The sequence below is a fragment of the Kogia breviceps genome, chromosome 8 (assembly GCF_026419965.1).
Source record: "Kogia breviceps isolate mKogBre1 chromosome 8, mKogBre1 haplotype 1, whole genome shotgun sequence".
Taxonomy (NCBI): Eukaryota; Metazoa; Chordata; class Mammalia; order Artiodactyla; family Physeteridae; genus Kogia; species Kogia breviceps.
This window is the reverse complement of record NC_081317.1, coordinates 1,418,321-1,443,390: the sequence shown is the minus strand read 5'-3', so window position 1 is coordinate 1,443,390 and position 25,070 is coordinate 1,418,321. Positions and strand designations below refer to the sequence as shown.

Sequence of the window (25,070 nt, the reverse complement as noted above, 5' to 3'; positions counted from 1 at the left end):
CGTCTGGTGGCCGTGAGGCCTAGCACACACTCAGCACGTGGCGACGAGGAGAAGGACGAGGACAGGTGTGCTCTCGGTGACAGGGCTGTGGTTGGGGACCCACGGCCTCCAACCAGAACGAAGCCGACGCGGCCCCGACTGGGTGCGAGGCCGCCGTGTCTGAGGGCCAGAGCCTCCCTGCCCGGCCACAGCCGGCAGCTGCCCGTGCCGCTCACGTTTAAACTCAAAGGAAACACGGATGTAAAATTCCACTCTTCGGTGGCACTGGCCACGTCCCAGTGGCTTCACGGCCACGTGTGGCTGGTGGGCACCATATGGGAGAGCCCAGAATCGAGACCGTTTCTCTCATCGGAGAAAGTTCCATGGGACACACTGCCGCCAGTGGGGAAAGCTGGAGCCTGGCCGACACTCAGCTGGGCTCGGATGCCTGCCCTGCCGTTTACTGGCGGGAGGTGGTGGGTGCTTCTCCGAGCGCTGGGTTCCTCCTCCGTGAACGTGGGCATGAAGATGGGACCTGCCCCGAGGTAGGGCGAGACCAATGAGACGTCGCGTGTGACACGCAGCGCCGGGCCCAGGGGCCCTCGGGGCCCTCAGGAGGTCATTCATGCTTTCGGCAAATATTCCCCAAGTACTCCGGGCCTGGTGGGCACTGTTCCAGGAGCCGGAGCTGCCACGAAAGCCAGACTCTCAAGTTCCTGTGGGCCACGGAGACAGAGGCACAAACACGCGTCTCACTGCCACCAGGCACGCCAAGCAGACAGCACCTGACCCAGCCCAGGTGCTATCTGGGGGGCTTCCTGGAGGAGGCGTCTGGCGGGAGCGCAGCGCAGGCACCCTGGTCTGTGCTCTCCGCTTGGCGTTGGGGCTCCAGAGATCCTGCTCTCAGCCACTCCAGGCAGGAGTAGCCCAGATGATTCTTTGGGGCTGCCTGTAGCCTCAGGATAAAGAGTCCCTGTTAGAGAATTTCAGTCCACAAATGCACTGAGAGGGGCGCGGCCCAGGCCTGTCCAGAGGACAGCGTGAGGGCAGCTGGGGCTCCGCCCCTTCGCGCAGGAGGGACTGAGAGCCGAGAGCCCGTTGTCCAGCCACCTCCCTGCCTCCCCGCAGACAGAACTGGGAGAGCAGCTGTTTTTTTCTGGAAGATCGGGCCCTGGGCCTTCTGGGGGTCGTGGGGGGGATGGGGCCTGGCCGACAGCCCGCCTCACTTCACGTCTCATCAGCACACGTGGCTGTCCCTCCTGCACCCAGTGACCCAGGATGCCCTTGAGTGACTAAAGACACCAGCCACACCTGCAGACCACGGAGATGGGCCCTCCTGCAGCCCCACAGGTGTTTGCTGAGCACCTGCCGTGCTTCCCAGGTGACCCACCACCCTGCCCCTACCCCACAGCTCAGTCCTGCGGGGGAGATGGCGTGAAAACACTGTTCCAGGAAGAGGGAGGTGAGGGATGGGCCCAGGGGCTGATCCTGGAATGCGTAGTCATGGAGACGGGGGGACAGAAGCTCCCTCCTTCCCAACCCAGAACTTAGGATGCTATAACCCCCACCTGGGATCAACAAAGGGCAGGAAGGAGCTGCGTCCTCCAAGGCTACTTAAAGGGAAGTGCCATCAGTCCGCAAGCCATTCTCCCTCAGTCGTCTAGAGCAGGGATGGCAAGCATGTCCCACAGAGGGACAGACGGTCAGTGTTCAGGCTTCGCAGGCCACACGGTCTCTGTCTCCATGGAAACCACTCAGCTCTGCCTTTGTAGCAGGAAAGCAGCCACACTAGTGATGTAGATGATGAACATGGCTGTGTGCCAATAAAACTTTATTTACAAAGACCGGCGGTGGGTCTAGGGGGCTGTGGCTTGCTGACCACTGGTCTGGATTCTCTAGGGCAGTGATTCTCGAACTTCAGTGAGCATCAGAATCGCCCGATCACTGGGCCCACCCCCAGCATATCAGATTCAGGCGGGCTGGGATGGGCCGGGCACTCTGCATTTCTAACGAGTTCCCAGGGAACAGTTTGAGAACCACTGGCCAGGGAATGGGTGTAGCAGAAAAACTGGGGGCTCTGGAGTCCATGCCCTGGGTCTGAAACTTGGCTTGTCCTCCCCCAGGCTGCGTGATCCTGGGCAAGGTCAGCTCTCCTCTGCCAGCCTCAGCTGCGCCATCTGTAAAATGGGGACGAGCACACATCCCTCAGGGTTGCTGCAAGCACTGCACAAGGTGCAGGGAGGCCTGCGGGGTGACGGCAGGCACACAGCTGGCGCACACGCTCCTCTGGCCTTCCTTCCAGAGGTGCCAGGGTGGACTGGGCATCAGGGGCCCAAGCCCCATGGGGGCTGGGAAACCCTGGTGTCCTCACCACGTGATGCCGGTAACAAGCTTGGCCCCCACCCGGCCACTGAGCACTGTGGCCCCAGCAGGGAAAGGACTCGGTGGAGGAGACCCACCCCCACTCAGGAACTGGCCTGAGAGGCGGCAGGACGGGCCAGGCCCTGGAGAGCAGAGCTGTGACCTGCATCCTTGGACTCACTCGGGCAGCGAGGGAGGTGACCAGAGGCACGGCCGCAAAGCAGGCCCCTGAAGCAGTGAGTGGACACTGCTAGTTTAGAAGACTGGGCCGGGCCAGGTGCCTTCCGGAGGCCTGAGAGGCCCAGCCAGGCCCTGGGCCCGGAGCCCCGGGCTCCAAGGGTGCTGAGCCGTCCAGGGCACGGCTCTGAACGATTTCCACCTCCTCCTGTCTCTCCCCGCCTGGTCAGGCTGAGGTGGGGAGGGAGACGCAGTGCCCCTGGTGGGACGGTCCCGGACACCCCTCGGCTTTGGCACCTTCTGGGCCTGAGCCCCCCGGACCTTCCCGGCTGTCCAGCAGCGGGACACACAACTAACTGTAGGCTGCCCACCTTAGAGCCTAGGGCACCGAAATTAACCTCTGGAGAATTCTCCCACAGGTCTCCCCTTCTCAAGCTCTAGGCGGGGAGCAGGAGGGGGGGGGTGGGTGCAGAGGACGTGAAGTCCAGCCCGAGGCTGACCCCTACTGGTGTCAACAATTCAGTTCTAGTAACTGCACTGAGGCTGGGCAGGGGAGGGGCGGGGGGGAGGGGCGGGAGGGGGAGGCAGGGCTCGGGGAATCAGGGTGGATTCAGGGCCACCCCCCATCTCCAAGGGGGCACTCTGAGGCTGGGGGGGTGCCGTGAATGTGCTCAAGGTCACCAGCTTTAAGCACAGACCTGGGATCTGCACTGACCCCCGGAGGCCCTAGGGCAGCCCCACGTAGGAGGGCAGCGAGCCCGGGACAGACCGGGTGAAGTGGGTGGCGAGGAGCCCCTGGCATCCCTCCCGGTGGGCTCTGCCCGATACTGACAGAGAGCAAGGCCAGCCCCCTGGAGACCACCCACGGGCCTGTCCCCCTCTGGAACCCCCTCCCCCGCCCCGGTTCTGAGCTGTCGAGCCTGGAGTCCCGGAGGACGAGGACGAGGACGTGCGGCCGCGCAAGGTGAGAGGGCAAAGCAGCGACGGCCGCCCCACGGCGCTTCAGCCCCAGGACGGAGAGGGGAGGGGGCCCGGGTGTCTGACAACCTCCAGGCACGGGTGCCAAGGAAGGAGGCGGGCGGGGCTGGGGACCAGCAGGGCAGCACTGGCAGGTGAAGAGGACCGGACGGGGACCCGCGCCTGCAGGAGCCCCTGGGCAGACGGGCGGGCGATGGGGCGGGAGAGGGGTGCGTCCTTGCAGAAGGGGACAAGCACGTCCCCGGATCCTGGGAAGACTGGGGCCGCGGCTGCTCAGGGAAGGCCAGACGACAAGAAAGCAACTCCCCCGCGCAGCCCAACCTTCGGAGCCCTCGTGGGCAAAAGCCGCCCCGGGCTGGAGGACGCCGCCCTCCTAGAGGGGCTGGGGGTACAGAGCAGGGACACTGGCTGCTGGGGGGAAATGAGCTGGAGGACAGAGAGGACAGGGAGTGACAGCAGCCGGACCTCAGGGGGAGGCCAGCCAAGACTCTGGGGGCCTGGGTGAGGGCCAGAACAGCAGAAGGTCCCCGGGAGGGCGGCTGGCCCTGGGTGGTAGCGACTGAGGCCACACGGCAGGCCCAGGCTGGGCTGGCCCCCAGTGCCCTGCCCTGGGCCGGTCATCTGTCTGTAAACTGGGCCCATGCAAAGGGACCTGTGTGAAGTGACCCCAGAGGAGGCCAGTGCTGGAGACGGAAGTCACGAGAAGGTGCGTGGGGCTGTGGGCGGGTGGTCCTGAGAACTCGACATGGGCCACCGGCCCGGATGGGGGGCTCCCTGTCTCCGTGTCCCCCAGACACAACCCGCCTGCCAGCCACACGGGACGCCTGGCCGACAGTGTTTCCACGTGGCCCGCCGTGCACAGCCCCGCCAGAGGCGTCCGAGGCCAGGCCCTCTGCCCGGACGGGTCAGGAGCCGGGTCACGGGACCTGTTACGGGCTCTGTCACGGGCCCGGCGGCGCCCGCCCTGGGGGCACAAGGCTGCTCGAGAGCGGCGCCCAGGCTTACCTCCCTGAGAAGGGGCTCAGGGCCCGGAAGAAAGCCACGTTTCTCGTCCGCCTCTTGTCCAGCCCCGAGCTCCGAGCACGCATCCTCCACGAAACCTTTGGAGAGACGGGCACCAGTCCGCTGGTCGGTGGGGAGTGAGGACGGGGCCCCCACCCGCTGGCATCGGGGACCCTGGTCCTGCTTTCTTGCCCCTCTGCAGGAGGCAGGGCAGAGAGGTGGTGGGCACGTCAGGCTCAGGACCAGGCCCCCCCCACCCCCCCGCCAGCCAGAGGCAAGATGGTGACAACAGCTGCAGAGGGACAGCTTCTGCAGCCCCGCCCCTTTCAGGACAAGAAACCCAGAGGCAGGGAGAAAGTGGGGTCCCCCTGGCCGCCGACGGGGCACGTGGTCATCCGCGGCCCCGGGGCCGGCCCTACCTTGGGGCTTGCTGGCCTGGTGGCCCCTTGGGCTCACGCTCTGCAGCCGTTCCCAGCCAGGGCTCCAGGGCAGCGTCTCAGTGTCCGGGGAGCAGTTGGTAGAGAGAAGTGGCCTGGCCCGCGTGCCCACCCAGTCCCAGGGTGCCCCTCCGCCCACATTGGGCACCAGGGCTCCGGGGCAGGCTGGTGTGCTGGAGCTGGAGCTCGAGGAAGGCGGGCCTCGGACGGGCCCCCCCCGTGCGTCCGTCGCCTCGGACCTGCCCAGGCTGTCGGTCAGGACGTCGATTCGCTGCTTCAGGATGTTGGCCGTGGTCTCCAGGGCCTGCAGCCGGGCCTGCTTGTACTGGAAGTGCAGGGGGCCCGGCGTGCCCAGGCGTTCGGACTCCTCAGGGTCCAGGTAGATGCACAGCCCCGGGCTTGGGTAGTGGGTGGTCAGGTCCTGGAGTTGCACGGGGTCCAGGGAAGAACTGGCCGACGTCAGCAGGGGGGCGCCCTCCCAGCCATCTCGGGGGCCTCCCACCTCCAGAGTCTCGGCCGGGTCCAAGGCTCTGTTCAAACACAGGCAAAAGCTGCAGGGAGAGAGGGGAAGAGGGTCAGCCCTAAGGCACCCTCTCCCGGCGCGTGGGAAACACGCGTGTTCAGGGATGCGCGTAGCGGCAGCTTCCGAGCCGGGCCCAGAGCCTATTCACTGCGTCTGTTTATGACCAGGGGGTGATTATGGTGCATCCATAGGGCAGACCACACGTGGCTGTTAGAAAGAAGGAGGACGGTTGGCAATGATTTCTTGGATATGACACCAAAAGCACTGGTAACAAAAGAAAAAAAATGATAAACCGGGCTACTTCAAAATTAAAAACGTATATGCATCAAAAGACCCAATCAACAGAATGAAAAGACAACCTACGGAATGAGAGAAAACATTTACAAACCCAGATCTGATCAGAGATTACTCCCCTGAGTATATCTCCTACAACTCAACAACAACAAAAACCAAAAAACCTGATGAAAAACAGGCAAAGGACTTGAATAGACATTTCTCCAAAGAAGACACACAAATGGCCAAGAAGCACGTGAAAAGATGCTCAACATCACTAATCATTAGGGAAATGCAAATGAAAGCTACAATGAGGGACTTCCCTGGTGGTCCAGTGGTTAAGACTCCACGCTCCCAAATGCAGGGGGCCCGGGTCCGATCCCTAGTCGGGGAACTAGATCCCGCGTGCCGCAACTAAAGATCCCGGGTGCCACAACTAAGACCCAGTGCAGCCAAATAAAAATAAATAAATAAATAAATATGTATATTTTTAAAGCCACAATGAGATACCACCTTACACCCTTTAGGATGGGCACTATTAAAGAAAAAGAAAAGAACAAGTGTTGACAGGGATGTGGAGAAGTTGGAACCCTCTTGCACAGTTGGTGGAATATAAAATGGTGTCGCTGCTGTGGAAAACAGTACGGAGGTTCCTCAAAGACTAAACGTAGGATTCTCACGTGACCCAGCAGTTCTGATTCTGGGTATCTATCGCAAACAATCGGAAGTAGGGGCTTGAAGAGATGTTTGCATACCTATGTTCACAGCAACACCATTCACAAGCAAAAGGTAGAAGCAACCCAGGTATCCATCAACAGCTGGATGGATAAACAAGGTGTGATCCATCCATACAGTGGAATATCATTCAGCCTTAGAAAGGAAAGAAATTCTGAGATGGGCTACAGCCTGGATGAACCTTGAGGACATCATGCAGAGTGAAACAGGCCCGTCACAAAAGGGTCCCAGAAGGAATCAGATTCATAGAGACAGAAAGTTGGACGGTGGGGCCTGGGTTGGCGGGGGATGGGGAGCGAGTGTCGCATGGGGACAGAGTTTCAGTCGCGGAAGATGAGAAAGTCCTGGAGATGACGGTGGTGATGTTTGCACAGCAGTGTGAATGCACGTAACACCCCTGAGCTATGCGCTGAAAACTGCTTAAGATTTTACCATCTTAACAAAATTGTACAGTCTTGCCGTGTGTATTTCACCACAATTTTTTTAAGTGGGAAAAAAAGAAAAAAGGACCGAGTGAAGCAGGATGAAGGACCTGCAGCCTCTTCCACCACAGAGATGGCCCCCCTCCAGCATCGTGGCCACAGCAGGAGCCCGACAGCCAGGAGCCCCTGCCAGCATCTCCCGTGGCGGGAGGGCTGCCCTCGGGGGTGAGCGGTTTCTCAGCCCCAGTGCAGTTTATACATGTGCTCCGCGTGCGAGCCTCCAGTGAGCTGCACACCTGGGACCTGTGCCCTTGTCTGGATGTGATCAGATGTCAACTTTAAAAAGTGAAAAAAAAAATGCACACCCCTGGGCTGCCCTGTGGACCTGGAATCTTGGGGAGGAGTGTGCACTTTAAAGACAAATGAAACGAAAGGGATCCGGAGAGGGAAACTTCCAGGAGCCAGGGGACAGGGGAGGGTGTCCATCCCACCGAGGTGGACGGCTAGGGGGGTCGAGGGGCTGCCAAGAGGGGTGGGCGCTGAGCTCCAAAGGGTTCAGCCCAAAGCCCGCTCGCAGAACTCTGGCTGCCAGAGACCCACCCGGGAGCCAGGTTCAGAGGGAGCCCAGGGCAGGAAGCTCCCGGTGGGCGGCATATACTGTGGGGAGCCCCGTCCTTAGCCTCTGGGCCAGCTCCTCCTCCTAGCCATGGGTGGATGATACCCTAGGAGCCTGACTGTGAGTTCCCCCTCCTTCACTGGGCAGGTGGCCAGGAGGTGGCTGAAACCGGCCTGAAGCCCACGGGGCACTCCCCGGAGCCCTTTCCCGCGAGGGCAAGCGCTGGGAAGGCCAGCCTCTAGGGAGCTTGGACGCTCAATCCCCCCAGCAAAGTGGGGGAAGGTCTCCCACCCTGCACTTCAAGTTGCTGCTCGGGGAGTGGCCTCCTGGACAGTTGCCCCAGAGAAATGAAAACACACGGCAGTGAAAACAGAGCAGAAACGAAAGCAAGGGGAAAGAGAACAAACCCAGAAAATAAGTGTTGGCGAAGACAGGGAGAAACGGGATTTCTCGCGCACTGCTCTGGAAATGCAAAACGGCGCGGCCACTGCCGAAAACAGCCTGGCAGTTCCTCCACCAGTTAACTGTGGAGCTACGACCTGACCCGGCAACGCCACTCCTGGGTGCGCGCACCAGAGAGCCGAAAACAGGTGCTCAGACATTTCACTCACGGCAGCCAGGAGGGGAAAACGGCACACAGGTCCATCAGCTGCTCCACAGGTAAGCAAAACGTGGGCGATCGTACAGTGGAATATTACTCGGCCGTAACGAGGAAGGAAGTCCTGACACAGGCTGCAGCGCGGATGAACCTAGAAAACTCGCTCAGGGAAAGAAGCCAGGTACGACGGCCCCACGCTATAGGATTCCACTGACATGAGACATCAGAACAGGTGAATCCATACACACAGGTGGACAGCAGACTGGGGAGAGACTGCTCACAGGGACGGCTTTCCTTTCAGGGTGATGAAAAGTTCGGGGGGACTAGATGGAAGTGGTGGTTACACAAAACTGTGGATGTGTCAAACGCCACTGACTAGTTTTCTTTATAAAGGTTAACTTACCGTGATGGGAATCTCACCTCGGCGAAAACTAACGCAGCCCTGATCACAGGCTCCGTGCGGCTCTGGACGGAGGGAGCCAAGCCCCCGCCCAGGAGAGCCCCCCCAGGAAGTGCAGGCCCGGCCCCTGCACACCCACCTGCCCGGGGCCTCCTGGTCCCCCAGCACCACGCCGGAAGTCACCCTGCTCCACTGCAGCACAGGCGCTCCTGGGCCCCCCGCGGCTTCCAGGCCCTAAAGCAGAGGAGAAGGACGTCGTCAGAGCCCCAGGCTGGACCAGAAGACCCCAGGCCCTGTCTCAGCCTCAGCGCCGGCCCCGGCCTCCACAAGCGTCTCAGGCTGGGTCCCTCAGGGGTCCCCTCTTTGGGGACAGAGACAGAGGCAGTGGGGTCCCTGCAGAGTGCTGCCACAGCCAGGGGACCCCGGGGGACCTCGATGGCTGAGCTGGTGCATACCCTGGACTGTGCAGAGTGCGGGACGAAGGTCACGATGCCCGGCGTCGTCTGGGAGACCACGGGGACGGCCTCCCCCTGCTTCCTGTAGGCACCCTGCAGCCTCTGGTTTCTGAGCTCCAGCGCTTGCGCGGCGGAGGCCTTTTTCTTTAGGGCCTGCCGCCGCCAGGCCTCCATCTTCTGGCGCATGACCTCCCGCAGGGACTCGGAGCCGTGGAGGGGGCCCAGGGGCCGCCGGGGCTTCGGGCAGGGCGGCGGGGGTCGCACCTCATCCTCCTTCCCAGGCGTGTTCCAAAGGGCACCCTGGCTGGGCCTTGGCCAGGCGAGCTTCGCCCCCGAGGGGGTCAGCAGTGGACCCCTGCCCTGGCACAGGGGGCTGGCCGCCTGCGTGAGGGTGGCACTCCAGGGCCGCCAGGTGGGAGGACTCGGCCTTTCCAGAGGGCTCCATGGCCTTCGGGCAGGGGCCTCCCGGCCTTCACAAGCGGTCCAGGCCCTCTGCATACCCCAGGCCTGCCCAGACGAGGTGCTCTGGGGCCGCTGCAGGAAGGGGCCCCATCTTTCAGGCGGGCTCCCGGGCCTCTGGAAGGAGCGCTCCCGTCCTTGGGCGGCCCAGGTCTTCTGTGGGCAGGGGGCACGCCTGGCCGAGGCGCTCCAGGGCCGCCGAGGGAAGGAGTTCAGCCTTTCTGTGGGGCTCCCGGGCCCCCGGAAGGAGGGATCTCGTCCTTGGGCCGCCCGGGTCCTCTGTGGACAGGACTCCCACCTGGCCGAGGCGCTCCAGCTCGGCGCCGTGGGCAGGCTCCTAGCCCTCTCGGAGGCGGGCGCCCCCTCCGTCACGGCCCGAGGGCTCTTCCAGGAGCCCCGCAAGTCTGGGGGCTTCCAGGGGCTCTGCCGCCTCCTCCCTGCCAGGTCCCTCAGCTCCAGCCCTCGCCTTGGGTGGCCGTCCTGGGCCAGCCGCAGCCAGGCCTGGATTTGCTGGCGGAGGTCTCGAAGGACGGCCATCGCAGCCTGGATGTTCATGGGCCAATGGCAGGAAGCCAGGTGGGGAGCGCCTGCTGACACCTGCGGGTCGCTGCGGACAGAGGTTAATCTAGGCAGCTGGGGGCGGACGGGGGAACTCTCACCAGCTCCAAACTTCTTGCCGTGTCCTGCGAAGACAGGCAGTGGCAGGGGTGAACAAAGCTGCGGGGCTGAGAGCCGGAGCCGGCCCCTCCCCCGTCCCTGAGGCCCCCCTCTTGGTTCTGCGCCCACATCACCCACTCGCAGAGCCCTCTGGGGGCAGGTGCCACGTTGGGGTGACTCGAGGCTGAGCCTGGGCACCTGGCGCAGAGCCACGCCCTCTGAATGTGGTGAAAACTAAGGGGGGGGTTGCGGGGGGACGTGACACGTCTCCGGGGAGCTGCTGTGGCTCCCGTCCTGCAGTCCCTGAGTCAGGAAAGCCTGGTGGCCACACCCTGCCTTCTGGGAGCCAAAAGCGTGCCTCTCAGGGACAGAAATCCTCTTCCTGGGCTTTTAAACGCAGCGACTCCCCGAAGTCCCCGTCTGGTGGGGGGTTTGGAGGGCACCTGACGGGTCGCTGGGAGAGAGGGGCCGGGCCCGCGCCCCGATGCCCCTGCTTCCTGGGCATCTCTCCCTCCAGCCCACACTCCAGATGCCACACCAAGGAGAGCAGAGCCGAGGCGGAGGCACGGGGTACCTAATTCCGCGGTGGGGACCCAGTCTCTTGAGGGTGCCTTGCTCTGAAGCCTAGGGAGGGAAGGAGGGGCCCCAAGCAGCACCCTCACCAGAGCTTGTCCTTTTCTCCAAGCGTAAACACCAACCAACTCAGAATCTTAAAGAGAAAACGCACACACCGCCAGGTGCCCAGGGCCCTCCGACGCTGGCCCAGATGGGGAGGCTGGCGGCTCCTCGCAGACCCAGGAGACCAATTCACACGCTCCCAGAGGGGATGGGGTGAAAACCCTCGTGTCCAGGCCGCTCTGGGGATCAGGCTACGCCCCCAGCCATTAGCCAGCATGCTGGCAGGGCTGAGTCCCAGGATGACCTTGAAACGTGACCTGATTTCTCTGACGCTTGGGGGTAATAAAATGTGCTCCCTTCAGATTTGTCTGTAAAACATTCAACACAGGCCCAGGAACACCGCACACGCTCAGTAAAGGCTGGCCAGCAGTGACGATAGTCACCAGCACAAGCAGGGCTCACACAGGGTGAGGGGGAAGGCAATGTTACAGCTGATCATTTGCCCTGAGCCAGAGGAAATTAATTGGTTTTTAAACTGGTGAGACTCAGCGGGGATAGGGGAGGGGACTCAAGGAAGACAGTGAGGCTGGCAGGACAAGGGGTCCCGGAGAGCGTGGAAACAAACAGCCACCCCATCCCAAACACAAACCAGCTTTCTTTAAGAAATGCTGTCACATAAACATCATTCATCGAGGTTTCACTTCATAATCCCTAATTACGCTCACCAAATGCCAATAGCAGCCCCACCGTCATAACAAACCCATCTACAAGGGCCCTGGCAGAGGCATCGCCGGCCGTGAGCTCACACACACACACACACACACACACACACACGTGCAAGCTCACACGCTTACACAGCCTACACCTCCGGGGGAGGGGGAGCCAGCCCAGGGAAGGGTGTGTCCCGCAGGGCTGTTCCAGGGGCGTGGCTTACAGGGGGCGTGGCCGTGCCCTCGGGGGTACTTCCTGGGGCGTGGCCTCTGGGCGTGGCCTCTGGGCGTGGCTCTGTACCGCCCTGCCCCTTGCGGGAGCCGCATCTTCAGGCCTATGGCTGAAGTCCCTCCCGGTCTGGGCTGGGGAGGGTGCTGTGTCTAGGGGGCAGGGTGTGATAGGTGGGTGGTCTCTGCTGTCAGGCACCCTCGTTTGCCCCTCCCTGAGACCACGCCCTCTGCCCCAGCCCCCTGGTGACACCGGAAGGTTAGAGTGAGGTCTCAGGAGTCCCAGACCTGGGTTTAAATCCCAGCTCCTTCTGTCTAGCCACCGGCCGTGGGCAAGTGACAACTTCCCCGTGCCTCAGTTTCGCCATCTGTAAGCATCTCCCCACAAGGCCACGAGGATGCAAAAGCGAAGCAGTCACCCTCACTACAGGAGTTGCCCAGAAAGGTCAGGATTCTGCTGATCAGGACTGAGTCTGGACTGCCCACCTGCCACATGTGACCTATGAGTGGGACCTGGGGGGTTGGGCTCCCCAGAGAGGGTCCTGCATCCTGGTCCCTAAAGCTGCTGCACTGCACAAAAACGGCCTCACTCCCTTGGTCAGGGCCCTAGGCAGGGACCACACCAGGCAGGGAGGGAGCCACCTGCTGGCCAGGCCCCTCCCAGCACCCCCATCCCCAGGCCCCTCCATCACTGGCTCCCCCGTTAGCCCGCCAGAGGGGTCCAGGTCAATAAATGGGTCCTGATGGGCACATTTTTTTCTGCCCCAGAGCAGTTTAATGGCAATTAGTTTTTTTACGAGAGGATTTTTAATCTGTGGAAATGGATGAAGTCCCCGAGTGCCCTGTCAAAGTTCCAGGGCTGACCTAATCTATGATAAAAAATGCAAAGTGAGGTGCTATAATCTGAAATTAAATATCGGGCTTCATTTTCCTGCGGCCCGGATGGATGAATATTTTATAACTATTGTGATTTAATTTTTTGTTAACTACAGCAAATTTCTAATTCATCCAATTCCCAAGTCCTGTGGCTCTGACCTCTGAACCCAAACTCATCTCTCCTTAGCCCAGCTGTGACTTCGTCACTGACAGAAACTAATGGTCATCTCCAACAGGGTGACACGGCGGTTACGGTGATGAATGCGGCCCATGGCACGCCCTTTTGACCCAGTGTCAAGCAGAAGGCAGGTCATCTTTCAAGGGAGCCATTAAAATAAAACAAACCAAAAGGCCGAGGAACGGCGCAGGGGGTGGGGGGGTGGTGGTTGGGGAACGCGATGCAGAAAATTGTGATATTTTGTGCTTTTCCAGTGGCCTTCCGGAACCTTCTCCATGTCTCCCAGCATCCCTCGCTCTGGTTCCAGCGGAGGTTTTCCCGACACGTCCCCATCTCACTCAGGGCCCACCTCCAGCCAGAGAAGGAGGACAGGTACTCCTCCTGCTGGAACCGTCGGTCTGCCCAAGGGCAGAGGAGGCGGTGTCTGATGGCGCGGGCAGACCACACATGGCCCACTCCCGTCCAGGACTGTGATCTCATACCCTGGGGAAACTGAGGCATAGAGATGCTCAGAACCAGCTCGACCCCCAGTGCTGCTGACTCTGAGACCAGGGGGCTCCGGCTGGTGTCTCCGAAGCCCGTGGTACAGTGGTCCCAGAGCCAAGGCCCCGAGGGTGGGCCTGGAGAAGGTGGCCCGGCGTGGGCCCAGGTACACAGAGCTGGGCTCTCTCAGGTCGGGAGCACAGGCCTGGAGCTGTCAGGCCCAACCCCGGCTCGCCTGCGTGGTCCTGGGCAGGACTGTTGAACCTCTCTGAACCTCAGTTTCCTCATCTACAAAATGGGAGTGAGCCCACCTGCCTTCGTTCGAGGAGAGCTGTGAGGGTCACGTGAGCTACTGTCGCTTGAGTGCACAGCGAGTCTGGCACTGAGCGAGGCCACTCCTCCCCGGCCCAGAACATGCTGAAGGAAGGCCCCGGAGGAAGGCCGCCCCCCTCGGTTCCCCACACACCCACATCCAGCGCATTCACCCCACGAGCTCCACGAACCTACCAGGCTGGGCAGCTGGGTCTTTGCTGGACGCCAACACCCCTCCCAGCCCTCAGGAAAAGACACCTGAATTAGGAATTCCTCTGTGAGCGTGGCCCAGCACCACCAAGACCCCCGAACAGACCTCTCCTGGGTCACAGACGGCCGACACGTCTCCAAGGAAAGCAGACGTCGCCCAGCCTTTCCCACCACTGGGCACCCCAGGGGAAACAGGCAACCCGGCCTCACTGCCTGGAGTCTAAATCTCAAACCAGGCGACAGACAGACCACAGCCGTGCTTCCCGCCGCCGACGGCAGCAAAACGGCCACAGCTCAGCCAGTGACACCGAGTCATGAGAAAGCAAGCACATCTGTCCACCACCAGCTCACATGCCCCCCACTTCACGCCCGCCTTTCCGAGGCGGAGCCAGCTCTGCACCAGCCGTCCTGGCTCCAGAAACAAGCCGTGTGCCCACCTCCTGAGCCTGGATCGTAACCTCCTGTCCCCACTCCCTGCCTGGCCCCGCGTGGGCCAACCCTACCTGTGTCTCTGGCAGCTCTCGTAGGGGTGGGCAGCTTGGGGGTCTTCTCTCTTTTGCAAGAACTACTTTTCATCCTTTTGGTTTTTTCCCGTGGAACTTCAGAGAGAGGAGACAGACGGAAGGAAGGGAGAGGAGGTTGGGTCGCAATGCAACACATGGGATCAGCCTGCTCGCAGGGCCCCTGACTGTCCCCTCACGGCCCTCTGCATGGGACCCCCCCCGCCCACCCCGGGCAGTCCCCCGCGGGCGGGGCTCACCTCACCCACCCTCGCAACCTCGACTGGACACCCGTCCCGAGAGCCCCCGAGCACAGCCGTAGCCTCCCATCTCCGTGCCCTGCACCCAGCTCAGGGCCGGCCCACGGCACTCATGTTGGTTGAACGAATAAATGAGTGAACAGGCCCACAGAGGAAGTCATGGCGGGGCAGCCGGCCAGATGGGACACCGGCTCCTCAGGGAGAGGGGGAGTGAGCTCTAGACCCAGAGGGGCCTTTGCACAGTGGGATCCGCCCCGGCTCGATAGGCGGGGCCAGGAGATCCAAGTCCCACAGAAGGCACAGAGGCCGACTGGAGTGGACCGGCTGCCCGAGGGCCAGTGTGGGCACCCGGCCCTGCTCTGTTTGGCCTCGTCCGTCTTTGTCCACCACTGGGTGGATGCTGCGTCTCGGAAGCACCAAAAAGCCAACCAGCCAGCGACCGTGTGAGAGCTGCGCCCGGCCCATCGCGTCCCCAGGGGCCTGGGGAGCACGGCGAGAGTCTCTCCCGAGGGGCTCTCCAGACCTCCGCGGTGCAGCTGGGTCCCGGCCTCAGCCCGTCCCTCCGTCCTCAGCACCCAACCCCACTGGCAGGAGGGGCCTCAGGCCCACACGAAAGGACAAACCCTGTAGGATTTCGCTCATATGAAGTCCCTAGAGGAGTCAAACCCGCAGAAACAAAGAAACTTTGTACTTAAACACGGTTAAAATGGTAAACTTTATGTGATGTGTATTTTACCACAGTAATTAAAAAAAAAGAGCCAGGCCCTGCCCCATACCCTGCTTCCCGGGGGTCCCAGGGGGGAGCTGGTGACTGATGACACGGGACACCGAGGCCCCTGAGTGACCAATGGCCAGGTCCTGAGTTTGGCTGACGGGCCCCTGCATGTGGGGACAGGGAGAACGACCTGCTGGGCGAGCTGAGGTCATCGGGGCGCTCTGTCCCCGAGGAGAGAGACGGGGCGTTCCGCGTGACTCACAGCTGCGGCACGGGGGTGGGCGGGCGCCCCGCTCCTGGGGGAGCTGCCGGTGCCCAGTGAGGCCAGAGCTGGGCTCAGGGAGGGGGTTCTGCCCCTTGGCTGCACTCGGGCCGGCCCCTCGCACCCCACCTAGGGCTGTGCTTGGCTTGCACGTCTGGCTGGGACGGACTGGAAACGAGTCTGTAGCTGCCACCCAGAGGGTCCCGACTCGAGTGTCGACCAGCCTCTGTTCCACCCTGGTCACCACGGTGCCGCCGGAATAGGCAACGGTCTCCCTCATTCTCCCCCAATAGCCCCACGGAAAACCCTGGCTGGAGACCCTGAAAGCCTCAGGCCTCCAGGACAGCCTGCCCCCTGCTCCGGAGCCCTCTCCCCCGCGTCCTGGGGTCTCCAGAATCCTGCTGGACTGTACAGACAACTCCTCCACCCAGTGCCCACCCTGCACACACAGCGAGCCCGCCAACGCCCAAACCATCCGCGGCCCCCCGCCTAAAAATCCCTCCAAGCGCCCCGCTACCGGGGACGCCGAGGTTCCTGAATGCTGCTGCCCTCCCCGCCCCGGGAGCAGCTCCGGCCCGCCTCTCCATCCTCACCCCTCCTGTCTGTCGAGTGAATGAGTCAGCCAAAGTCTAGTGGTTCCCTGGGCCCCGGAACCCTTCCTACCCCACCTGGAAGCCTGCCAACCCACTGCCGACCCTTGAGCATCTCCCGGGCAGGGCAGGGCCATCTGTGGGACAGGCAGGCAGTGCCTCCTGCCTGCAAGATGAAACAGCGAGCCCAGGAGCTGACGGGGCCTGAAGGACCTCAGGCTTGGCATGTGACCATGCAGGGAAGGCCTCAGCTATTCTGTGCGGGAGAGCTCAGCAAGGAGACGCCCCTGCCCAGCCCCCCTGCCCTTTGAGCCCAAGCCTGCCCTTCAGGGCCTGCCTGGATTCCTTCCCTGCTGGTTAGAAATCGGGCTCCAGAGAATGGCGGGCTGGCTTCAAATCCCTGCTTGGCCCCTTCATGGCTGGGGTCCTCTCTGACCCTCAGTGCCCTCCTCTGTGAGTGGGAAGCTGGTAGAGACATTCGCACAGAGTGAGAGAGAAGCTGCCTGGAGAGTGCTGGCTTCAGAACCGTGCCGCCCTCTCCTGGGCCTGAGTGTCCAGTGGGGGCAGTGGGGGGGGGATGCCAGGACGGCTGGCCGCAGAGCCGCTCACCTGAGGCCTGCTGCTGGGAGACCCTGGAGGCCTCACGGCCCTGGCCAGCTGTTGCCTTGTCTTCGACTCCACTTTCAGCCCCACTCAGGATGCCTGAGCCTGGAGCGGAGTGACAAGAAGGAGAATTGTGGGGACAGAGAGTCCATGAAGAAATGTCCAGGGAAATGTCCCCGTTTGGCAGCTGCTCAGAAGCCTTTAAACATGGCCTTGATGCCCAAGCCTGAGGGCACAGTCCCTTCCACGCCTCCCGCATGCCCTCCAGCCCCCCTGCACCTGCCCTTCCATCCACCAAACTTCTGGCTCCCACCCACCCACCTCCATCTCCTGGATGAGTCGATGCTTCCTTCTGCTTAAACCCAGCTCAGATGCACCCCCCTCCCCGGGAGGACTCTACCTCCTATTGGCTTCCCAGGCTCCGAGACCCTCTCAGGGCTGTGGGGCACGCTGCACCGGCCTCCCCAGTGGGCCACCAGCCCAGGCGGGGCCACCCACGTGCCCAGCACGGCCCGGCCTGCAGCAGCCCAACCTCAGCCCTCTCCCCCCCGCCCCCTGCCTGCCCCTTGCCAGGGAAAGCTGCCACTGACCTGGGTAGGCCAGGGCTGGAGCGGGGTTTGTCGGCTTTTGGGCCTCCCTCCGGGGGGCTGGCGTGGGGGCTTTGTCGAGATACGCGGCGCTGGCGGGTGCCGAGGTGCCCAGGGAGGTGCAGCTCGCCGGCCACTGTGCCTGGGCCCGGATCTTGTCCCTCAGCTGCTCTAGCCGGGAAGAGCGCTCCCTGGGCTGCTGCGGGGGCCCCAGCACCTGGGGGGCCCTCTCCTTCCAGGTCCCGTGGGGAGGTGTGCATGACTCATGGCCCCCCGAGGAGCCGGAGAGGCGGCCCGATGACACCGAGCTGTCCCCATCCTTGGCCTCCTCATCTGTCAACCACACCAGGAGGCTGCAGGCCTTCCCCCGGGGGCCGGGCTCCTCAGGGAAGTCAGACCAGGCCACGTGGGGAGATCCCCGCTGGGCGCCTGCCTGCTGGGAGGGCTCAGGCCACCTCACAGCAGCCATGACTTCATCCTCAGCTGCAGGTAGATGGAGCCTGTCTTCCCTTGGGAGAGAGAGGCAGACACAGCCTGTCAGGTGCGGAGACGTGGTGGTGCTGAGCAAAACATCTCACATGCACCCCCACCGTCTCCAGCGCCCTCCCACTCCCCATTGTCCTGTCTCAGACTGAGAAAGGTGGGAGGTGCCCATAAAAAGCACCCCCCCCATTGGTGGCAGTGCTGTGACGTTCTCTCTCGGATCCTGACCACACCCCTTTGAGGTGCGCACTACGTGAGCCTCATGTACAGGCTCTGGGGAAGGCCCGCAGCAGAGGCAATCGGCCCAAGTCCTCGCTCCTCACACCAACTAGGCTGCGCTCCAGGGAGGCGTGGCCACCTCCTCAGCAGCGCCTCGGCCCTTGTGGGCTGACACACGCACCCGAGTCGGCACAGACACTACCTGGACTTGGCACTGGCCTTCCCAACGGCTGGTCTCCCTGGGGCTCCAAGGGAGAGAGGGCACTGCCTCTATCTATCTTTGGGGCGGGGCTGGATCATTTCCCTGGGGCAGGTGGGCGGCGTCCCCATGACCAGGGATGACACGGCAGCACGGCCGGGAGCAAGGGTGGAGCCAGTGAACCCCCATCGCCACCTGCCCTGGGGTCAGAGGTGCTTTCCCAGGGCAGCCCCGTGGTCTACGGCCAGGCATCCATCCTCACTCAAGGCAAGCTGGCTCCTGCCCAGGCCCGGATGCCGGTCTGGGCTGGTCCCCTGGGCCATGCTGGAAACCCTCAGGACGGTCATGGAAACTGGGTGGGTACAGTGGGCTGCAGGGCCCTGGGCTGGCAAAAGCCTGGGGCCTTCCCAAGGCGCTGCCTCTGAGCACGGGGTGAGAATTCCGGACGGCCCTGTGACAGCATAATAACCCCGTGTCACTCAGTGACAGACAGCCAGGGCCTTCACGCCTGCTGGGGCTCCGGGCAGCACCCCACTCCAGTCTTCCCAGGGCGCCGGGGCTCAGGCTCGGCCTGGGCTGGAGTGGGGGCAGGGGTGGCTCGGCCCCAGGCTGGTGGCCGCCTCAAGGTTCAGTTCCGAGTGGGGTCGGCCTGGGGGCCCGGGTGCAGGAGAGAGGAGCCGGCCCGGGCCACGTCCCCAGCAGATGGACGAGGGGCTGAGCGCTCCGGCCCTGACGCGTCGGCTTGTGGGGACAGGTCGGGGGAAGCGGGCGCCGGCTTCCTGCTCTCCCCGGCACGTCCTCAGTGCACCCCTTCGACCACAGAAATAGAGGCTGGAGAGGCCTGAGCGCCAGGAGAGCATCTCAACCCGTCCAACTCCAGTGGGTTCCCTACCACCTGCTCGACCGCCCTGGCAGGGCAGTGCGGCAAGGGGGACGCGGCCTGTGCCATCTGCCGGCCCTGGGCTCGGCGTGGCCCCCCGGGGAGGAGAGCTGGCTCCTCCTCCGGCTCCGCCCTAGCTGGCAGGGTAACCTAGGGCCACCAGACACCTCACGCCACCTGCCTCTGGGTATTGTGACCCTAGGTGAGTTCACTCCCACAGGAGGGCCCTGCGGGGTGGCCCTCAGGGAGGGGCTGAAATGGTTAGGAACACTCCTTCATTTTAGGAATTGCCCTAAAGGCACTCCTTCCAGAGGTGGGGGGGTGGCGGGCAGAGAAAGGCGGGTGTGCAGCAAAGGACCCCTTAATTCCAGGCGGGCATGGAGAATGGAGAGCCGTCCTTGAGGCTCCTTCTAAAGGAGCGTCCTGGGGAACCGGGGACACCTGGAGACGCTGCCCTCTGGGCAGCGCACAGGGCGGGGCTCTGGTCACTGCGACACAGCCGCCAGCAGGAGGGGGCGTCGCCCCGGGCAGACCCTGCCTGGAATGTGAGGTGCCCCCTCCACCCCCGCGCAGCCTCCCCTCTAGCTGGGGCCGGGGTGAGGCAGGCACAGAGCCAGCAGGACCCCAGATCCAGCCTCCGGCTCCAGGGCCCTCAACCACACCTGCCGGCCCAGACAGACGACGACATACCTCTGCCGCCAGGTCCCCCGGCCGGCAGCACGGCGACCGCCGTCCGGCTCCGGCCCGTCCTCCTGGCCTGGAGCCCCGCCCTGCCTGGGCTGGCCCGCTCCGCTGGGCACCTCGCTCGGCGAGGCTGAAGCGGAGCAGCTCCCACCCGTGTGTTTCTTTAGGACGTTTGCAAGCGGCTGGTCTCCCAGGGAGCTGACCTGGGGCCGCACAGGAAGGCAGCCCGGCCGGGAGAGCTGCAGGCAGCTTCCGCTCCCCAAGGGGGGGGGCGACATCACAGGGAATGACCAGGGCGTCCCCCACGCGGCCCCCAGAGCCTGGATAGGGGAGGGGACGCCCAAAGACGGCTCCGCCTCCTTCGTTCACAGAGAGCCCCCGACCCCTGGGCAGAATCCATCTGCGGCCCTGGCGAGAGTGAAAGGCCTTGCCCGCCGCCCTGCGAAAAGACCCCGCCTGCGGGGCTCCCAAGCAGAGGCCTGGCCCCTTTACCGAAGGCCTTCCTCCCCGCCACCCCCTCAGGCTCCGCCAGCAGTTGGGGTCCGGGGGGCGGGGGGCGGGGGTCCTCCCAGGGTCCTCTGGCCTCTCCAGCCCTCCTCCCCTAAGGGCAAAGGGCAAGAGTCATTCTGAGCAGGAGTCAGGAGAAACTGGTGGCCCTCTGTTCCCTTTAGCGGGGACTGAGCTGCCCCCGGGGGTCAAGGAGACCTACTCCTCCAGGAAGAAGGCGCGTCATAAACACGACGGGCCGTCAGTTTAAACCCCCTACGGGCGCTGAAAGCAAAATCATGAAGACAAGTGCGTGGCGAACTTGAAAACAAACCCAACGGCCTCCCTGCCCAGGGCCCCAGCTCCTGTCGCCCGTGCCCGGCGGCAGCGGCCCCTGCGCTTGGCTCTGGTCTGCAGCTGGGTGGCCGCGAGCGGCAGTGCCAGCTCCCGCCTGGCTCGCCTTCCGCGAGGCTCCGAGAAGGCTGCTGGGCAGGGGCCGCGGCCAGGGGCGAGGAGCAGCCCCCGTGCAGGCTCGCCCGCCTGGCAGCGTCGCAGCCGAGCCCAGCGCCCGAGGCCCCTCCAGCGGGTGTGGCGCATGCGGTCCCCGCCCCGATGTCCTCCCTGGCCTGTGCCGGCCTGACGCCACCCTCTGAGGAGGTCCCCTCACCTCCCTGTGAGTGGGGCCCTGTCCCTCTCCGCCCCGGGGTGGGGGCCGCTGGGGGACGGGGGTGGCCTGTGTGCACATGCCCTCGGCTTCGGGACCCCCGCACGGTCGGGGCAGGGGGAGGCGTGGCCTTCCCGTCCCAGCTGTGCCGCCCACGGTCCTGCGGGAGGAGTGCAGCTCCGCTCCTCGGGCTCAGCCCCCGTCTCGTGTCCGGGGCCCGGCAGGGTCAGAGGCCGGGGGTCGGGGGTCTTCACAGCCGCCACACCCCCAGGGCCGGGAGAGACAGCGCCCGTGGGTGCCCGGGGCCGCGCCAAGCTTGGCCAGGTCTGAGAGGGGTCACGAGGGACGGGCTTCTCGCGTGAAGAGCAAACTGGGCGGCCCGTGTCCTCCCGCCCGGCACACGGTGGGCGCAGAGGCAGAGCCCCGAGCCCAGACGTGCCAGGTGCTTGCCCGTGACCTCGGGCGGGTCGTGCGGTTTGCTCATCAGGAAAGTGGGCGCAACAGTCGCCCCCACTTGTCAGGGTTCTTGAGAGGGTCAGGAGACACCTGGTACTCAGTGCCCCTTGGGGTGGGCACAGACTGAGAAATGAGAGCCGGGCACCTCTGTTCCCACCCGGCCCAGTCCAGGCCCCCATGACACACCTGCACCGTGAGGCCAGAGTGCGGTGACCCACCAGGGCAGCCGTTTCTGTCCCTCGCTGCCGCCAGGGGCTCCCCCTGGCCTGGAGCCTGGCATACCATCCACCGCACCCGCCGCCGGCTGCACCGTGAGAAGCGGCCGGGCTGGCTGCTGGCTGCTGGGGCAGCGGGTGGGGAGGGACTCCCGCCTCCGCCTCCGCCTCCGGACGAGGCCCTCGCTCGGCTCTAATCACCCTGTCTAATCTACTCTCCCCGTGTCCCTAGGACAGCCAGCCACACCTGCCGGGTGGCCCGCAGCCACCGGGGCCCCAGGGTCAGAAACCACACAGGAGGCGGCAGCGACAACAGCTGGCACAGGCCTGGACGTTGGCATGGCACCTGACGGCCACCTGCCAGACGCAGCCCTGGGGAAGCAGCGGCCCCGCGGGGACACACCCACGCCAGCCCCCGGCCACACCGAGAGTCTCCAGAGGAGCAGACCTCGCCCAGAAGCCACAAGGCAGCCGGGGCCCAAGGGGCACAGGGGCTGCTGAGAGGCCAGAGGAAGCCGTCCCAAGGCTGACCCAGGCTCCGGGCACATCGGGGAAGTGACGTGCAGACGGCAAGGGCACCTGGGCACTTGCGCCCTGCTGCTCAGAGGCACGCGCTTCCCCTTTGATACCTGCCGTGCACACACACACACCAGACACACACAGACAAATAAGACAGTACGCACACACAGATACACCACACGCGCACACACACACACACACACACACACACACACACAGGCCCAGTACGTCCCCCAGGTGGCCTGGCCCTGTCACACACCGCAGAGCAGAGACCTGCCCTCGGCCCTGGCCCCCCAAATTAGGAGCACCCGGCAGCCCTGGGAAAGGAGCCTGGGGACAGGACACACCCAGCGTGGCTTTGCCCCCAGGAGTCCCAAGTCCTCAGAGGGAGCCCTCAGACAGGAAGACCCTCCCAAGGGGGCCAGGGCGGAGGAGGGGTGACCGGTCTGCACTCAGCCAGGCCCACGGCAGGAGGCGCCCGGGGAGGCCAGGCAGGGCTCAGGCAGAGACCCCAGAGGACTCACCCGCTGGCAGGCTCCAGGCCTCCCCGTCCGTGGGAGGGTGCGGGGCAGCAGCCGCGGCTCAAAGGCCAGCGGCAAGCAGAGCGCAGGGACCCGCGCACCCAGGCCTCCGGGTCCGGGGAGGTCAGGCAGGGAGAAGTCCGCCCCCCGACGTTGCCAGCGAAACCCTGGGCGTCCCTCTGACAGTGCGGGCTCCTCCTCTGGGCCGCTGGGAGCCTGCAGGACCCGTGCCAGGCGCCAGGGACCTCACCTGCACCAACGCCCGCCCCGGGCGGAGGTGCACACATGGGGCACCCTCCCTACCGCACGAGGAGCTGCCCAGAGCCCCGCTTTCGCCCTCCTCCCCAGAACCCGCACCCCGCACCGGGGCTCTGGGGGCTGGAGCGGGGGGCCCGGAGGTGGACGAGTGCCATCCTGCCATCCCTGCTGACACAGGGCGTGAGAGGCGCGGGTCACTGGGACAGCTCACACCTCCAGAGCAGCCCTCCAGGTGAGGATACCGGGCTGGCGGTGGGGGCGACGTGTGTGCAGGCACAGAGCGCCGCGCGGTCCAGTTACACCGAACTCACGAACCGCAAAGCCCCTCGCATCCTCGGGCACAGCATGGCAGCCTCGGCCGAGCGACGGGAGGTGGCGCTTTCCCGTGGCCCTTACACTGGTTTTCCAACTAAGGGTGCAGGTGAGGGTGGGGAAAGGCGTGCTGTCCCCCCCGCCCCCGCCCCCCCCATCCAGCTCCAACCACAGGCCTGCGCGGGAGAGGGGCAGCGAGGGTGCCCAGGGGTCCTTGGGGCTGCCTGAGAAACATCCAGTCTTCCCAGCTGCCAACTAAGCTGGCTATGGGGCCACACCGGCAGGTGGCGCCCTGTCCCCATCATGGAGGGGGAGCCAGCCCCCTACGCGGGTGCCAGGGCGCTGTAACACAGGCCTTCGCTGTTCCTGCCACCACCCCACCCCCACAGTTATGTCCCTTCCCCAAAAAAACTCTAGAAAAACAGTCCTTTGCAAAGAAACTCCTCTTGGTGTTCAGGAAGTTTGGATTTAGGGACGGAGACTCAGAGCAGCCTGGCCTCTTAAATACTCAGGGGTATGTCTGCCCCCCGGAGGTGGTATGGGGGGCAGCAGGCCCTCAGTCCCTGGCGAATTGCTGGATGCTGTCCCGGGAGAGCCAGGCACCTGGAAAGGTCACCTCGGACTGGAGCTGGACCCTCCAAGAAAGACCACACTGGAGGTGGCTGGGACCCTGGGCCGGAGGGTCCGTAGGGCACCGACCCCTGCGGTCGGCAGGTGTAATGCTGGAGCTCTGCGCCCCTGCCTGGGCCTGCCTCGGCCGCCATGAGCCGGGAGGTATCTGGCACCTGAAGACGGACGGGCTCAGGTGTGTGCACAGGTTGGCTTTGTCCATCGATGTCGGAGAGATGGGGAGAGCCCACCTGGCCTGAGGGCTGGACACGGTGGCTGGAGCCTACACAGAGCCGAGTTCCTCCCTCAGTGTCTGGAACATCCTCCTCACCCCAAGTCGACCAACAGAGACGCCAACACTCCCAGGGGGCGGCAGCAGTGCGTCCGCCGTCCAGACTCAGCCCCCAGGGGCTTGGCACCCCCCTGGGGGGGTCCTGCCGTCTGGTGGCCGCCCGGAGTGGTGACACGCCGCCCGTGTTCAGCCTGTGCAGAACAACACCTCCCGCTGGAATTCTGAGACGCAGACTTCGGATCCAAAAAGCACCACGGCTGAAAACACGTGACGTTTTTTCTTTGTTAAAAGGAAATGCGTCGATGCAAACACTGAGACAACTTTCCCAGCCGCCGGGCCACCTCTTCAGCCCACGGGTTCCAGGTCTGAAAACTGGCTCGGCCAGAACCCATGCCAGGGACGGTGGCGTTTCTATCGGGGCAGCCACCCTCTGCCTCTCAGCCATCCGTCCTTAATTTATGCTGACAAATGTACGAGGCCTTCCTCAGAGGCACCTGGGGTAGCTGCACTGGGAAAGGGAACGGCCGACATGGTACAGACATCAGGACGCAGGGCCAGGGTTGACACTGACGCCTGGAGAACGCTGTCAGAGGGGCAGTTAACGGAGTTCTGTCCACGGTCCAGCTTAGAGCGGGTCCGCTGGGTCACAGACCCCTCGGTGGTCCCCTCCGAAGTCTGCAGATGTTGAATTCACAAACCCCACGTCGGATCCGTGCTCTGTGGGGTAAGAGCTATTGTTGTGATCGTGGTGGGAAGGTTAAGGGTGTGAAACGTCTCCCCTCCACGGCTCAGAGTAAAGCAAAAACAGCATCACCTCCAGGGTAGGGGGACGGGGAGACAGGTGCCCTCCTGGCGGATGCGAAGGATGCAGGGGGGCCGGTCCCCAGCCTACCCCCATTTCATTCTCCAGCCCAGTCCCTGCTGAAAGGGAGTAGGTCGTGGAGCCCGACCACAGCCTCCAGGGCAGGGTGACGTGCCCCAGGGATACGAGGCCCTGCAGCCTCGTATGGTGCAGCCTCCATCCCCTTCAGAGACAGACCGCCTTCTCTACGTGGGATGCACACGGCAC

The 25,070-nt window shown here is 63.9% G+C and overlaps 1 protein-coding gene across 1 annotated transcript in view; it reads right to left on the bottom strand.

The window, feature by feature from the left end:
• CCDC187 (coiled-coil domain containing 187) overlaps nucleotides 1-25,070 on the bottom strand; it is a 38,193-nt gene that overhangs the window by 10,417 nt on the left and 2,706 nt on the right. The window contains 10 exon segments of the mRNA XM_067040139.1: nucleotides 4,501-4,595; nucleotides 4,917-5,485; nucleotides 8,641-8,735; nucleotides 8,957-10,098; nucleotides 10,647-10,781; nucleotides 11,828-11,839; nucleotides 14,191-14,286; nucleotides 16,624-16,722; nucleotides 17,208-17,704; nucleotides 18,109-18,305. Of these exon segments, the coding sequence (XP_066896240.1) occupies nucleotides 4,501-4,595; nucleotides 4,917-5,485; nucleotides 8,641-8,735; nucleotides 8,957-10,098; nucleotides 10,647-10,781; nucleotides 11,828-11,839; nucleotides 14,191-14,286; nucleotides 16,624-16,722; nucleotides 17,208-17,704; nucleotides 18,109-18,305 (2,937 nt within the window).